General features: G+C 43.1%; 1 protein-coding gene across 1 annotated transcript; it reads left to right on the forward strand.

The window, feature by feature from the left end:
- The first annotated feature begins 2136 nt into the window (after positions 1 to 2136).
- Positions 2137 to 15289, forward strand: xkr6a (XK, Kell blood group complex subunit-related family, member 6a). The gene is made up of 4 exons (XM_067493242.1): positions 2137 to 6047; positions 8451 to 8647; positions 9399 to 9816; positions 10461 to 15289. Exons 1-4 carry the CDS (start codon positions 5461 to 5463, stop codon positions 10963 to 10965), a joined length of 1707 nt encoding a protein of 568 aa, XP_067349343.1. The 5' UTR covers positions 2137 to 5460; the 3' UTR covers positions 10966 to 15289.
- The last annotated feature ends 1977 nt before the right edge of the window (positions 15290 to 17266 follow it).

Genomic DNA, 17266 nt, shown 5'->3' on the forward strand with positions numbered 1-17266 from the left:
TGTCCTATCAACAAAGAATAGACTAATATTATTTCTCCTCACACTTTGCTCCTGTCACCTCGTGTGGGTGTGTGTGTGTGCGTGCGTGCGTTCGTGTGTGAACAGATGAATTTAGTTTGTGCTGCAAATGCCTTGAACTCTCTGTTGAGCCATAAGTTAACACCCCGTCCTACACAGCATTCAGATGGACTACTCATTAGTGGCTCACATGGACTCTTAATGATGTCAGACATCTGAAGTCCATTCCAGCGTCAACCTTTTTGAGTCAGTCCAGCAGCAGAGCTGTGCGTAGGGCTGGGTGATAAGTGTGATAACATGATGAGGCTTCTTCATAGTGTGTTGGCTGCAGCAATCCACAATATTCAGGAACTAAAGTGGCTTCGACCCACAGCTGCACAGGCAGGTAACCATGCTGTTATCTGTTTCTCTGAGGTTTCAAAACTGCTTCTTGTCAGTTTGGTTCTTTCGCATCACCACAGCCGGATGCACGAACTACGGACAGCTACTGCAACTAGACCTTTCGTTTCAAATCTGAGCACGTGGGAAGTGTCAGTGATGGTGTCAGGTGTTAAAAATCAAATCACCAAAAAGGAACATCTAATGGGAAATAGTCAGTTATGAGGGGAGGCTGGTTAGTCTGAGTTAGTGGCTCCAACTTTTCACAATGTGGTGAACTTTAGCTTTTTTGAAAAACTTAAAGTGAAAAAGTAAAGTTTTAAGTTTTACATTATAATGAATAATACGGATAATATTTTCAAACTCATTTAATAATGATTCATAATGTTAAGAGTAAAACTCCTTTTTCACTGAAAACATCTACCTCCTATGGCCACGAGTGGAGTTGCAGCCAGGCTGAACAGCTGGTATTGTTCACACTCACAGGGTATGAGGGTTTTAGTCCTAAACACAGCATCCACCTGCACCCACAGAGGTGTAGTGGTGTATTTTATCTCACAGAAAATAAATGAAGCTATCGGGAAGTTCTTTTAGGCATTTGCAGAAGCTCACTGCTTAATCAGAACTGACTCTTTAATTAACCTAAGCGATCGCCTTCCACACAAGCAGAAATAGATCGTGAAGAGGCAGAGTTGCACTGGACACCATCTTAGTTTCTGTCCTTGCAGCTCAGACACCACCCAGAGCTTATTTCATTGTTTTGACTTTTGCACAAATATGACATGTCATTTAAAATGTAAATGTCCGCCTTCACCAGACCCTTTGCTCAGTCTGTGTCTGGCTCCTAGCAGCACAGCAGCCCCAGTGCAAATTTCATAAACTGAACACACTGTCCTCACTGAATGATGCAGTAGCAGATTCTCGGACTAGTCACATACATAATACAGTCAGAGGAGCTTGAGTGTCTTCTTCTCCTCCTGTTTAAAATGTTTGGTCCATTTGTTTTTTCTGTTTTTAATGAGTTTGTTCTTTTCAGTAACTGGGTTTAGGTGCCTTTAAAAACACATTTTCAACGGCTGCTGATAGAAAAACCCTTCATAAATATGATAGGAATAAACTCTCCTTGTGCTCCTCTCCTGATGCATGGCTAAGACTGTCCCAGCGCAGCGCTGCCTGTTGACCTTGGCACTAAAACCATTTTTGAGGATGCCACAGGACCTCCTTGCCACCAAAACACACACCCCCCTTCCAACCCCCAACATAAGTCATCCACACTTAAGTTTTTCTCCTCATAATCAGTCATAAAAGCCTGGAAGAGTAATGGTTTGTTCAGGGCACAGAGAGCGTAAGAAACTGTTTGCAGCTCTGCAGTCATTTTCTGTCTGACATGAATCAACTTCAACTCCTTTGAGGCTGTGGAAGATGACTAATGGTCCAGATTCTGATGTTTTCCCTCATTACAGTCTGTTAGTTTCCTCAATATTTTTGTGTAAATTCACATATTCTGCTGCGTCACCTACAGCACAAATTATATATTGACATATTGACAGTCCGACTGGCACATCTCATGCTGTTCCTTCAATATCTAGTGGTGGAATGTTACTATGTACACTTACTTACATTATGTATTGTACTGCTACATTATTCTCCTTCTCTACATTTCATAAGGGAAAACTATTTTTAACTCCACCATGTTTATCTGACAGCATGAGTTAATCCATACATAGGAGAGTGGTTAGAGCAGGAATTGGCTAAATTAAAAGGGTTCTACGATTCTTGTCTGGGCAGAGAGTGTATACACACCCAACATTATCTGAATGAGTTCTGGTGATGTGTGTGTAGCATCTAATCAGCCAACACAGCAAAACTCAACAAATGACGAATACCGTATCTTAATTATGCTGCTTCCTCAGCATCCCTCGTACTTGAATATATACAGTATTATGAGAGGCTGCTTTCCCATAAAAATTAAAGACTGTGTAAATGTGTCAAATAAAATGCTGTGGTTAAATAGAGAGTTGTTTTTTTACACGGGGGAGTTTTACTTGTACTGAAGCAGTTTTATAGTTGTATAACTACTGCATGTAAACACTTTTTCACCCACTATCAGACTGTTTAGAAGTTTGAAAGTCATAAGTATCCTTGCCAGTTTTAATTCCTACTGTGCTCACATTATCTTCAGCAGCGTGATCTTTATGTGGAGCCAAACAATGCTCCAATTAAACTGTCTTCCTGGCTGTATTCTTCTTCGCTAGTTGTAATTTCACTGTAAAACTCTGCACTGTACGCTGTACTATGTGTCTGTCTTTGAACTTCAGGCTTATTAAAGAGTTTTACACACGTCTTGAATGCTGAAGCAAGTGGAAAAAACATTCAAACTGGAATATCTGAACTTGTCTAATTACATTTACACCTTATCTCGCCCTGTCTTCCATTACAGCCACATTCCCATCAGCTCAGGACAAAGTAATTGTTTTGATCTTTTCAAATTTGCTGCTGATCCAGGAGCTGCTGCCAGTGCTCTCCTTTTTTGTTTTGTTTTGTTTTTTTAATCTTGAACAGCACGACTGAATCATCAACACACAAGAAGCATTTGATCTTGTGTCCTCTGGTGTTTCTGCTAATTCATCTGGACAAATATTGTGAAGTGGTGGGTGAGGCTGCAGCTGCAACCTTGTATGACAATGATTCATGAGAAGGGGCTTTGTTTTCACTGCACATGTGTAGTTTTGGTATAGCTTTGTGTGTATGTCTGTTTTTTTTTTTATCCATTTCTGCATACTAGGATTTTTGCATGAGATATTCATGGCAAACTGAGTCTCGCACTTGCAAACGAAGCAGGAGAACATTTGAGTTTGTTTAGATTTCCAGTGTGTCTGTAACTAGCAAAATGTGTAACCTTGACTTTTTCTGAGTATTTATTAATCTGCTGTGAACGATTGCTGCAAACATCTTCCCAGGTCTCTGCTGACACATACTTTTGCAGGTGCTCGGGTCATATTTCTCTGCATTTTGTAAAGATTCAGTGTAATTAGCCTTAAGCCGGGGTGACAGAAAAATAGCCCACACTCTGAGCTGCAGCTGAATAACTCCAGTCTTGCTGTCACTCACTCACATTGTCTCTTCACTTACACACACACACACACACACACACACACGCACACATACACACACACACACAGCTATACAACCATACTCCCTTTTCCTGTCCTTCAGTGGCACAGCCGGTTGTCATGACAACAGAAAGGCTAATCGCCAATGGACAGAGAGATGGAGAAAGTGCTCACAGGGAAACATGTTTCTGAGAATGAGGAGCAAGTGTATGTGTATCTTTCCGTGGTAGTATGGACACATCTTAAGTCACTACCATCATTCTGAGGACATTTTGTCCTGTCCTAACTTTAAAGGGATGTTTTAGGGTTAGGAGTAGAATTAGAGTTAGAGTCAGGCTTCAGGTAGTGATGCAGGTAACTGCCTTAGGTCAGTAAGAATGTGTTCTAACTAGATAAACTCATACAGCTGTGTGTGTGTGTGTGTGTGTGTGTGTGTGTGTGAAAATTCAATTGTGATCTTTCTAATTCCTAAATTCACCTTTTCCTTCAGTTTATTGCTTTACATTGCTCTACATTCAGTCCTTTAAATCAATCTCCATAATTCAGTATTTGTTCCTCTAAACTTTCAAATGCTTATTTGATTGTCCTCCTCTTCACTTTACTTCCCATAAAACACCTACATTTAGCTATTTTCTTCAGTTTTTCTTTATGTTATTTATCCATATTTCCTTTCCTTTCCCAATTTAGTTACTTCCTTTCCCTTCTTTTCTTTCCCAAATCCTTCACTCTTCCACGATCCCTCCTCTCTTCATCATTTCCTGCTGTTTCAGGCTGAATCTTCTCTTTGTCTTTCTCTCTCTCATTCACACAAACCTTTCATCCCTATATTAATATCTAAATCCATCCCTACCCCTCAGCTTCCTGCCTGTCTCTCAACACACACACACAACATCCCAGCTTCTCGCATTCCAATCATCTCCACTCTGTCTCCCTGCTGGTGTAGCAGGGATCACTCACACACACACACACACACACATACACATACACACACACACACATGTTAGTGCTGATTAGGCGCGCAGAGGCACAGGCAGTCAGCCCAGTGGAGGGAATGGTGGGACGATAGATGGACGAAAAAGAGGTAGAAGGAGACGAGGTGGAAAAAAGATCGATAATTGGTGGATAGATTGAATAAAATCTTGTTTTTCCTCTCACTTCTGACTGGAGGAAACCAGCTGTTTCCTCTGCAAAACAATCTTCCTGTTCCTGCAAAGCGGTGCAGGACGATTGCACGACCCCTCTACTTTGTTGCGCGTGCCCGTGCACGTACCCGCGTGCAGATGTGGTCTCGTGGTTGAAGTGGATCTCCAGTAGAGGGCGGAGTGAGAGTCTGATAGACAAAGTGGGGAGTGGGGAAACAGGAGCTGCGGAAAGGAGCGGAGCGGACGTGGGCTGCAGCGGACGCCGGGTACCTGCAGCCTGATTGCAGGCAGGATGAGGGGTCGGGGTCCTGCGGTTGACTGAAAAGGAAGGTTTATCACAGGTCGTTGTCGAAAAAAAGAGTCCTGTGTCCGGTGGGCGTCCGCACGCACACCAACATCCCATCACACACACGCGCGCGCACTCACTCAAACGTCTTAAGAACAGCGGGAGATGCATTACGTCATAGCCTCCCGTCGCCCTAGATGACCGCGCGCGCAGGACGGGATGATGCAGGGCTGCTGGACCAGAACTAGAAAGGATTCCGCTGCTGCTGCTGCTGCTGCTCACGAGCGCCCGGTGGCGGTGCCTCGATCAGTCGAGGGAAAAGCGGAGCCGCCGTCGCCGCGCGGCCGCCGGCTCTGATGGCTCCTCGCGCCCCGGGCGGTAAAGAGACACAGCAGTCGCCGAGGCACGAGAGGGAAGAGGGCAGCAGGTATCTGGGAAGTGACGTGGTATCCGCGCCCCGCGAGAAAGCACAACGGTGCGGTTGTCGTGCATTTCACAGGAGGGCAGGAGCGGGAAGGGGAACATGGCCGCGCAGTCGGACGGCGGCAAAGCAGGGGTCGGGTACGGCGGCGGCGGTTTCGCCCAGCTGTACGATGTTGATGGCGAGGAGCCGCTGGACTCTGCCGCGATCCACATCTGTCAGTGCTGCCGCTCATCCGCTTGCTACTGGGGCTGCCGCTCAGCCTGCCTCGGCTCCCTCCTCGGTGGGGGCCAGCCTCCTGGAGGGGTCGGTATCCGGGAGACCCACTGCCCGCCAAGGGAGCAGCTGTGGCTGGACTGCCTCTGGATCATCCTCGCCCTCCTCGTCTTCTTCTGGGACGTTGGCACGGACCTGTGCCTGGCGGTGGACTATTACCGGAGGCAGAACTACCTCTGGTTCGGCCTCACTCTCTTCTTTGTGCTGGTGCCTTCGGTTCTGGTCCAGATTCTGAGTTTTCGCTGGTTCGTGCAGGACTACACCGGCGGGGGGCTCGGGGAGGTGGAGGGGCTGACCAAGCGGGGCGCGCTGGCTCTGGGGTGCCTGTATCCCGGCAGGGACCGTCTGCAGCTGGCCACCATATGGCTGTGGCAAGCCACCATACACATCCTCCAGCTGGGACAAGTGTGGAGGTAGGGGAGACACAAGACAAACAACACACAGCTGATCCCCACCTGATCACCTCACTCGCGCTCTTCTTTCCTCTCCCTCTCAAACTCGGTTTCTAACACACACTTAATGCTGCTAATGGGTAGAGTGGTGTGTCTACTCGGAGTAGCTAGAAGGAATGAAAGCCTGCCTCACACTGACAGGCAGGACAGAGAAAGGCACTCAGTGACCTCCTGCTTCAGTTACTATCTGGCAAAGACAGACAAATATTAATAGAGACATTCATTCCGGGAAAACGATCCCACTTCCTCAGACACACGCCGTGATATAGACTTCTTAGAGTTTCTTTTCATTTCTGGGTCACCTTAGGAAAAGTTAATTCAACAAAGTTTGCAGTTGAAAAGAGCAGCATATAGTCAGAGAGCACTGTCTCTACTCTAGCTGTAAAGTTACCACAGTAATCCTGTTTACTCTCTGTAGTAAAAACAAAGGCACGTCCAAAAGAACTGTCCATGGTGCTAAATAAGTGTTATAGGACAGTGTCTCAGTCAGGGTTCCTCACTTCAGTTGGAGAACAGAGGACTTCGGGCTCTGCATGGGTGCACATTTGTGTCTGTGTGAACGTGCACGTGTGGGGTGTGTGTGTGTGTGTGTGTGTGTGTGTGTGACCAGTGGAAAACGGTGTCACGACTCTTCCCATGAGTGTCAGCATGCATGGAGAGTACAAAGAGAAAAAGCATCTGTGCTTCTGGCAACCCATCTCCCTCTCACTATGTCACTCTAACTTTGTCTCTCTCTCATGCACAAACATACGCACACACACATATGCACACATTTGGATGAGTGTAGCTGCTAATTGTAGTGCTAAAAGCACTGGCAGGAAAAACATACACACATACACTCGTTTGCTCTAAACACATACACGTCTTTCTGTAGTAACAGTGGGTTCGTTGCTCTTCTTCTGTTATTCGTTGTTTGTTCACATGTGCATGTGTGTGTGTGTGCTTTGTTCAGGACAAGTAGTGGTAGTGGTGGTAGTAGTACTAGTAGCAGGAGCAGGAGTGTGCTATAGGTTCACCAGAGCCTCCTAGCCCTTTATACAAGGACACTGCCTCACCAACCCCCCGCTGCAAGAAGACTCCTTAATGGTTTCCACTAGCCTCCGGGCTGTGCAGCAGGGAGAGAAGAGTGATGAATTTGTGTGTGTGTGTTTGTGTGTGGGTTTGTCTGTGTGGGTGTGTGTATGTGTGTATTTACACCCTGCTGTGCTAGTGATGTGCTACTCAGCTCCTCTGCTTCGGTGTCTTTGTGGTTGTAGGGTTAAACCACCCCTCCACACACACACTGCTCCTCTACTTCCATCTGCCTCACACTGAATCCCCCCCAGCTCGCGGAATGGATCCTCCCACCAGGATCTAGATATCGACTCTCGTCTATGTATGGATGCCACTCATGTCATGGCTGTTATTTGCAAAGAGCTTCCATTAGAGAACAATGAATTGTAGGACGATTTATAGCACATGCAAACATATTTTTATGTGTAATAATTATGTTCCAGGGATTAATGAACTATGGTTTTCCCAGTTGGACAGTCTCACTGTAGCTGCAGAATAATCTTTGACCTAAAGGGAAGCATTAATTACTATCTACAGTGCTGCTTTTGCATCATATTTTATAGGAAAATCAAACTAAAATCGAAACACTAAAGTCACATGATTTATAAACGCATATGTTGAAAAGGATCATGTAGGTCATTTGTCTGTAACTATTTTAATATCAAAAAGCAACTAAAGTGAATTATTATTAGTCTGAATTATCCAAATGGAACCATAATTTCATAGATAGTGTTAATAGTAACCTTATCTGAATTATAAATGAGATATCTTCTAGTAGAGCATGTTTTCACCATTATTCACACCAAAATATTGATTATAGTTAATATGATGATAACAGGCAATTTGTTTATATTTTGTTGAAGTCATTGTATCTTTTGGCTACAGCTAATTATTATTTGTAATTCTGAATAATCTGCTAATTTGTTGCTTTGTCTTTTTGTTAGTGAAAATATCATTCTGCAGAACCCAAGGTGACCTATTCCACTTTTTTTATTGGGCCAACAAAGCAAAAGTGTATTTCGAGAAAGGCAAAGAAAAGCATCAAAATATTTTATTGTAGAAGCTAGAAGCAGTACTGGTATTTCTTGCTTAAAATGTAGAATATTTAATTGATTTCTACTGATTGACATGTCAAACTACAGCATTCAGTAATAGCAGAACTTAGCCTGAATGTCCCATTCACAGAGTGTAAGACAGAAGTCACACGCAATTGACAAAGAGAGACAAAATAAACAAAAAATGCTAAAAATAATGAGACTGACATTGTTATATTGTTATCAATCAGCACTCATACCCCTGACCCCCCTGCAGGTACATCAGGACGCTTTACCTGGGCATCATGTCGCGTCGGCAGAAGGAGCACCAGCGTCGCTGGTACTGGGCCATGATGTTCGAGTACGCAGATGTCAACATGCTGCGACTGCTGGAGACATTCCTGGAGTCTGCCCCTCAGCTGGTCCTCCAGCTCTGCATCATGATCCAGGAGAACCGGGCCGAGACGCTGCAGTGTAAGCAGAGCACAGGTCACACTGCCTGGACGGCCTTCGGTTCAGCGATCCTGCGAAGTGTGTCTGAAAAGCCAAGAAAACCAGCGTTACATTATGGGCACAGACTACCTGCCATTTTAACAAACACTGCACCATGTTTTCATACAGCCCACAAAGCCAATACAAATCAGCAGCTGCACAAACAGTAATTAGCAATTTGCACACATTGTGCTTAGTAATTTGAGGCTGCACGTGGTGCCTCTTCTGGATTTTCACACAGTGTCTTTTTGTTCAGGTGAAGGAACGCAGAATCATATGCATTCGGGGGATGTGCTAGCCAAAGTCCATCAGCCTCCTCGTTCTTATTCATCCAGAGAATGCATCATCTAGGTGGCCACCCACTGCTGTTATTCATCCCCATCACTCTGGAGTTCTGGGACACCTTCTACTTCAATGCAAATATGTGACTAGAACAAGGGGGTGGATGCACACAGCAGCTGGGACATTAAAAATAACTTTAGCTTTCAGACTCATACCATTAAGCATCATTACTAAGCGTTTCTGTCGTGTCACACTCTACCTCTTATTTAAGGATGTTCTCACATTCTTACACAAAACACCCACACTGACTCAACAGAAATTTGTGGAAATGTACTCTTTGTTTTACGAACCTTGAAACCATCACTCAACTTTGTTCTGATCGAATGACTCAGAAAAAAGGCCGCTAAATTATCCACCTCTGTCCTCTTTACGTTTTCTTTTTCTTCTGCAGGCATCTCCTCCCTGGGCTCCCTCCTGTCTCTCTCCTGGGTTCTGGCCTCCTACCACAAGCTGTTGCGAGATTCTCGTGATGACCAGCGCAGCATGAGCTACCGTGGGGCACTGCTACACCTTTTCTGGCGCCTCTTCACCATTTCGTCTCGTGTCCTCTCGCTCGCCCTCTTTGCCTCCCTCTTCCACATCTATTTTGGCATCTTTGTGGTGCTTCACTGGTGCGCCATGGCATTCTGGGTGGTGCATGGAGGCACCGACTTCTGCATGTCTAAGTGGGAGGAGGTGCTCTTCAATATGGTGGTTGGCATCGTCTACATCTTCTGCTGGTTCAATGTACAGGAGGGAAGGACACGCTTCAGAATGGTGGCCTACTACATTGTGGTGCTCGCAGAGAACACCATCCTCACTGGGCTGTGGTGAGTTATAGGTCTCAGGATGTAAATCCATAAAAATCTTGAGCAGTTTCAAGTGAGGTCAGGAATGATATAAGATTGGACTGAAGAAGGACCACCAATAAGCACACGTTTACCACAGCTAAGCTTGAACTGGACAGACACTACAGAGACTGTTAAATCCTTGTGGGTGTGTAATTAGAAAATGCCTCACCCACAACGGAGACAGCTTCCCTGAGGTAACTGTACAACTTCATTCCAAAGAAAATATGTAAGAAAAGGCTCTGGGGATTTTATTTTTGAAAATAACAAGCCTCAGATCTCCAAGAGTAAGTCTGGAGAGTCCTCGAGAAATTTACTACAGTTTGTGTATTTATTCTGACAGAGCCCAGCTCTGTTAGGAAACTACTGAATTTTTTAAAGAAAAAGAATAAACAATATATAGTATCTGTCTGCCCTTCTCAAAGCGAAACTATTCAGCAGGTATGAATGAGCTTTGTGGCACCAGCCTCTGAAGGTCAGATAGTACTGAGACCAGATTATTGCTTTATGGGTTTTGAGAGTTAGAAAAATGCATCGTAGAATAAAATACATTTCTAAGCCATTGCAAGGAGGTATACTGTATATGCAGTATGAATGTAAACCCCTGTGTGTCTACCACCCTATAGGTACGCCTACAGGGACCCCGTGCTGACCGACTCTTACGCCGTCCCAGCACTGTGCAGCGTCTACCTGACATTCGCTGGGGGGGTCCTGGTAATGCTCCTCTACTACGGCTTCCTGCACCCGGCCACCGCCCACCTCCAGCCGAGCCCCGCCTCATCCTGCTGTGCCCAGCTCCTGTGGGGTCTTCCGCTGCCCCCGTCAGCCCCGCCGACCGCACCCCCCACCCCGGCTCACATGGGCAAGTCACAGACGGAAGAAGATGTGGCTGAGACATGCCTTCCGGTTTTTCAGGTGAGGTCAGCGCCCCCAATCTCCAAACCTGAGGGCCCACTTATAAAAATTGACATGCCCAGGAAACGTTATCCGGCATGGGATGCCCACTATGTAGACAGGCGCCTGCGGAGGACTATAAACATCCTACAATACATAACACCGGCGGCTGTGGGCATCCGCTACCGTGATGGACCCCTACTGTATGAACTGTTGCAGTATGAGTCCTCACTCTGACAATACACACACAGTAACACATACACATGTGCACCATAAAAAGACATGTAAGTACACATGGATGTTCAAATTTAGAGAAGATTTAAAAACATATTCACTACACAATTTCACACTTAATATAAGCACACAGACACAAAGCAATCAATCACACTTTAATTCACACACTCACAAACACACTTTCCTTGCGGGCATCTGCGATCTGCGAGTCCCATGGCCATGACTCAACAAGCTGCTTCAGCACGAGTCCATCTCTTTCCTGTCTTTATCCTTCCATCTCTCTACTTCCCCTCCCCTAATTGCTCCTCATTTGATTTTGAGGTCTTTCATTTCCTGTGCCCACGCTCTGCTGTGAAGAGAAAAACAAATTAACAAAAAAAAAAAAACCTGAAAAACAGTGCACAGTTTCACACTTTTTTAACCACCGCATGCCGTTTATACGTTGCGTGGCTCACGCTTTCACGCGTTCCAGTAGAACAAAAAGATGAGAAACCAAGAAAGAAAAACGTCACTTTTAATAAAATGAGTTTGTGAAGTTGTTGTCATTAGTCTAGTCTAAAGGTAGTGCAACTATTTTCTACTGTATGTACAGAAAGGATGTTTTTATGTACCGTTACATGGGGACAATGGCGTTGGACACAATGGTTTTGGGGGTTGGGTGACAAGGAAGGAGTAGCAAAGCATGATGGGAAAGATGGAGACAGACAGGGCACTGGCAGCAAACACACAAACAAAAGAAAAACACGAGACAAAATTTGACACAGTCACTTAAAGGAAGTTGCATATCGCTCTCATTCCTGTTCACTATATATGGAGCTAGAACCAGGAGGCGATTGGCTTCATTTGGTTCCAAACTGAAACAGGACCTCCAAAGCTCATTAATTAGAAACAGAAATAACAGAGTTTCTTGTATTTGCAGAAATTGGAAAATGACATAGTTGTCAGCCCATAATTAGTTAAAGATATCGAGAGTTTTCTTTTGCCTGTGGATGTGTATCTACCGCAGAAATAAATGGGTGGTCTCGATGTTTTCATCTCAGCCAGAAAGCAAAAGCAAGGTTGTAACGTGACAGTTAGAAAGTTAGCTCTAAAGGTAGAAATGAGAATAGCAATAACTCAAAAATAGCAAGTGTTTGTGCGGCAATGCAAAAATGTAATGTCGACTACCTTTTGTTTTTGTTTTGCACAATAGAAATGAATGTTGCACATGTGGACCTGGTTACAGCGTTGCCAGAAATGAACCCCAAATCATTTTATTCACTGCTAAACTGTGCACTATTCAATGTGCCCTGAAACGTCCAAACCAGACCAGTGGAAACAAATGTGTTGTTTAAACCTGAATGATAAAAAAAATGACTAGAGATTTCAGTAAACGCTGTGTTGGTTAATAATGTAAAATATTTCACAGCTGTTTTACTGACGTATTAGTGCCTGCTGATGTTCTTTAGTTTTACTTATGTTTAATCACACATTCAGTATGAGTCTTTAGGGTTTTACTGTAACTGTTCTCCATCATTTCCATCATTTCGATGACATGAGATTGTGGAAGTGAGCACTTTTTTCATTTATTTATCCCGTTTACAGAAGGTTATTCTTAAAAAAAAAAAATCTGGTTGCGTTGGTTGACCTGGCTACGAGAAATCCACTTCCAATTCACAACAGAAAGAGAAAAAAGCAAGACTAATTATTTCAGATCTATGTCTGCTCCATTTTTCTGTGTGATTTCTTAATAACGTTGGTCCCACACTAACAGGGTGCTGCCACTGAAGCTGGTATAAAACAGTTTGGGACTGTAATCGTCACAAACCTTCCGATGACTCGTCTTCTCTTGTTCCGTGTCCAATATCGACTCCTCCAAAGCCACCCACGTTTGAGCTGTGATGCATGGCTCATTATTTATTTTTTGTTTGTTTATCCCTATAATCCAAGCTGTTACATTGGCAGGCGACAACAAATGAGTTAAGACATCAGTCATCAGCCCGTCCACAGGAACACTGAAATCTCATGGAGTGATAGGGCCGCCTCAACGCCACCTGACGGCGAGTAAAACGAAGGGCAGAGCAGGAGAAACCCGGCCATGAGTCATTTCAGATGGTGCCGTTACAAAAGGAAAAAACACAAACACACATGCTCCTTAATATTGCTGCTGTCCAAGAGGATGAAGCGGGTGAAAGGGTTAATTTAGCATATTTTGGTCATTTTGAGCTTTAGTCTCTTATTTTTTTCATGATTAAGTCAGATTATTAGAAGATTTGTTAGCCAATGCCCTCTAAGGAAGATTAACAACTGTCTTAAAGTATCCACTGTAGTTTTCAGTGACAAAAGATAAATACAGTTCATGGTTTATGTATAAACAACTGTTTTAATAACCAATCAAATTAATAATGAAGACAAATTTCTGATCAAATTTGAAAATGTGTTGATGAGTTAGTAAGTGGTAAGGTCAAATCAAACTTTTAAAGCTGCTTTCTTCTTATAGACTAATGCTTCCCAGTGCAGCCAAAGCGTAGTTTTTTTATTCCTCCCTTGTTATTGGCTTATGCCTAAAAAGCCTGGAAATGTAAAATGATTTAATACAACCCTAAATAAATGTGTATATGTGTAAAAACTAAATAAAAACAAAATGCAATGATTTGCAAATCTCATCAAGCCATATTTTATTCACAGTAGAACATAAACAACACATCAGATGTTGAAACTTAGACATTTTAAATTTCATGGAAAATATTACCTCATTCTGATTTTGATGGCAGCAACACATCTCAAAAAAGTTGGAACGGGGTGATGTTTACCATTGTGTAGCATCCCCTTTTCTTTTAAAAATAGTCTGTAAAGGTCTGGGAATTGAGGAGACCAGTTGCTGGAGTTTAGGTGATGTTTTTTGTCCCATTCTTGTCTAAAGCAGGATTCTAGCTGCTCAACAGTCCTGGGCCTTTGTTGCCGGAATTTGTGTTTTATGATGTGCCAAACGTTTCTTATTGGTGAAAGGTTTCGACTGCAGGCAGGCCAGTTCAGCACCCGGACTCTTCTCCTGTGAAGCCATGCTGTTGTGATGGTTGCAGTATGTGGTTTAGCATTGTCTTGCTGAAATAAGGAAGGTACTGTCTGTTCACAGACAGTGATTTCTGGAAGTGTTCCTGAGCCCATGCAGTGATCTCCAGTAGAGAATGATGCCTGTTTTTAATGCAGTGCCACCTGAGGGCCCAAAGATCACATGCATCCAGTTTTGATCTTTGGCCTTGTCGCTTGCTCACAGAGATTCCTCCTGAGATTTGGAGAATCAGAAAAGTATTATGTACTCTAGATGGTGAGATCCTCAAAGTCTTCGGAATTTTAAGTTGAGGAACATTGTTCTGAAATTTTTCCACAATTTTAATGCTGGATCTTGTTGCAGTTTGGTGAACCTCTGCTCATCTTTACATTTAAGAGGCTCTGCCTCTCTGAAATGCTCCTTTTATACCCTGTCATGTTACTGACCTGTTGCCAATTAATCTAACTAGTTGTCAAATTTGCTTTTGATTTGCGCAATTACTTTTTCAGCCTTTTGTTGCCCCTCTTCCAACATTTTTGAGAGTTTTGCTGCCATCAAATTCAAAATGAGCTAATATTTTCCATGAAATTTACCATTTTTCAGTTTCAACAGCTGATACGTTGTTTATGTTTGTGAAAAAAATATGGGTTGATGAGATTTGCAAATCATTGCATTTTGCGTTTATGTACGTTTTACTCATTTTTTGGAATTGGGGTTGTAAATCAAGTGAAAAAAAGAAGAGACTAACTCCAAAAATGTTGAATCAATCCTTTTATGTCTTAGAATGTGAACAAGGAGTGGGCTTACATTACTTTTCCGTGGTGCTAGTCACTTAAAAAAAAAAAAAGACAAATCACTTCATTTGCTGTAAACTGGCAAGTAGATTCAGTAGGTGCAAACGTGCAACAGAAGCAGCAGTATCAATGTTCATATGGTGCAACACAGTCAAGCTACAGAGTCAATTGGCTGCTAATCCCACTTCATATGGTGCAAATATATCCACATGTACTTATGGTGCAATAAGGGCAGATTGTCTCTTTGAATTCCATGGTGCAACTTGAGTACTGCCTTCAGTTATCGGCCAAGGCTGTGCCAAAGGCTCCGTCCAAATGGACAACTGCTCTTCCTGTCCGGCAGAAGCTATGCAAGTCTCCGATGCAGGGAGATGTGCTTAGTGTGCACGCTTACAACACACACACACATACACACACACACACACACACACACACACACACACACACACACACACACACACACACACACACACACACACACACACACACACACACACACACACACACACACACACACACACACACACGTGCATTAAACAAACACACACACACAAACACACACACACAGGGTTTTCCTCTGCAGCAGGGAGATATGCTTTGTACACACATGTAGACACACATTGAAAAGTAGTGGAACGACATGGGATGTAGCCCTACCTCACCAATAGAACACACACACATACACACACACACACACACACACACAAATGTCCAATAATCCCTTACCCCTGTATAATTTGGGAACAACATTCTTATGGTGCTATTGAGTAAAGCTGGATGGTTTTTGTATAGTTGTGGTTACAGTGGTAGGAAGAATGTAGCCAAATATGTTTAGAAAAACTAAGAGTTTCATATTCAGAATGACTGAATCAAACTATTCAGTCAGTCTGACTCCTCATGTAGAGAGTGTACATAAAAACAGCAACACCTTCTGTCTTTGTGGAACTGAGTGACACATAAAAGCTACAATGCCTTATCCACTTGACAGAAGTGGAGGTGGATTTTTTTTTTTTTTGTTTAAGCTGTCTGAGTCGTGCAACAAGATGAACATTTGGAGGGTGCTGCTCCTTTTTGGTACACTCTGATCTGGACGTGCACTGTATATTAAGCATGGGTTCAGTGTGTCAAAACACCTGAATCAAAGGAAAACAGCATACTGTGTTAGCACGTTGTCCTAAAAACCGAATATGTGCCATTTAGAGAACAAAGTCTTTTCTATTCGTTTCACAGATCGTGCTCGTGAATTTCTTGCCTGAGTGTTCTAGAGTTGAGCGCACATGTGCTTCTAGAAAAATATGTGATTATTCCAGAGGTGTAAATGTTTGAAGAATCAAAGCTTATGTATTTCTGGGTTGCTAAAGGGAGATTTTTGTTGAGCTCCAGAGCAGCTGTTCCACTAGCTTAGCGCTGACCTCTGATCTTTTCGACTCACACCCCAGCCCCTTTGCACCCAGAGCTTAAGCCTATCAGAGATCAGGTTTAACACAGCCAAATCAGGTCTGACACAACCAAAAAAAAATTCCTTGTTACAGAAGATTTCACGTGTAGCATTCACACTCATGAATCATGAATCAAATTCCCGGTCCAGTAACACCTCCATTTTGTTTCTAACTGAGAATACATTATTGTCACACAGTAGTTGAACATTCATGGATCTACCCTTAGTCTATAGTTGAGTGTGGATGCTACACACAAGTTTCTTCCTTCACCCAAAACAACCTGAGCCTTAGTCAGGCCTCCTCTGTGGAAATGAAATCCAGTCAGTGTTATTGTATGGCTACATATCCACAGCTATGCAAGGATACAAACAGAAAGATTCTGGGCTTGGATAACCTTTAAAAAAAATACCACATCACTGTTTTATATGTATTGCTTGATTTTAAATCATTCTTTTTAGCCTTTTTTTCTTTGTTTGCTATGACAAAGCGAATACAGCAGAAACCATAAAGTGTTAACGTGCAACAACGCAAAAATGTAATTTACCATTTGTTTACATTTTTTTGGAAAATTTTTGTATTCATTTGACAGTTTGAGATCGTTTTCAAGCACTTAATTCACATTTTTCTTAATCAAGTTTGCCTATTGATGGATTGAAATTAGTCAGGAGAGAAGAAAAAAGTGTAACATACCTTTACATTACAAATAACTGCAACTGATGCAACATCCAGACTGAGGGATGTGCATCTGATTGTGAAATAAAACTATTTTCTTTGGATAAACATACAAATGTTCTACTTATCAGGGTCTGCAAAGCATATGAGGCCTGGTTAGGCTGTGTGTATGTGTGTGATGACAACGTGTGATGTGTATGGTGTGTGTGTCAGTATTGCTTCATATGCTTTTATTTAGCCAAAGTTTTACTTGCTTGGTCCAGAGCTGTGAAAGTATCATTACTCATCATGATTTTGTAGAACTCGAGGCCAGACACTAAGCTGTTTCCGATTTTTAGACCAGTTTCTAACAGATCTGAGTGCAAACA

Source organism: Channa argus, chromosome 23 (genome assembly GCF_033026475.1).
Source record: "Channa argus isolate prfri chromosome 23, Channa argus male v1.0, whole genome shotgun sequence".
NCBI classification, from domain to species: domain Eukaryota; kingdom Metazoa; phylum Chordata; class Actinopteri; order Anabantiformes; family Channidae; genus Channa; species Channa argus.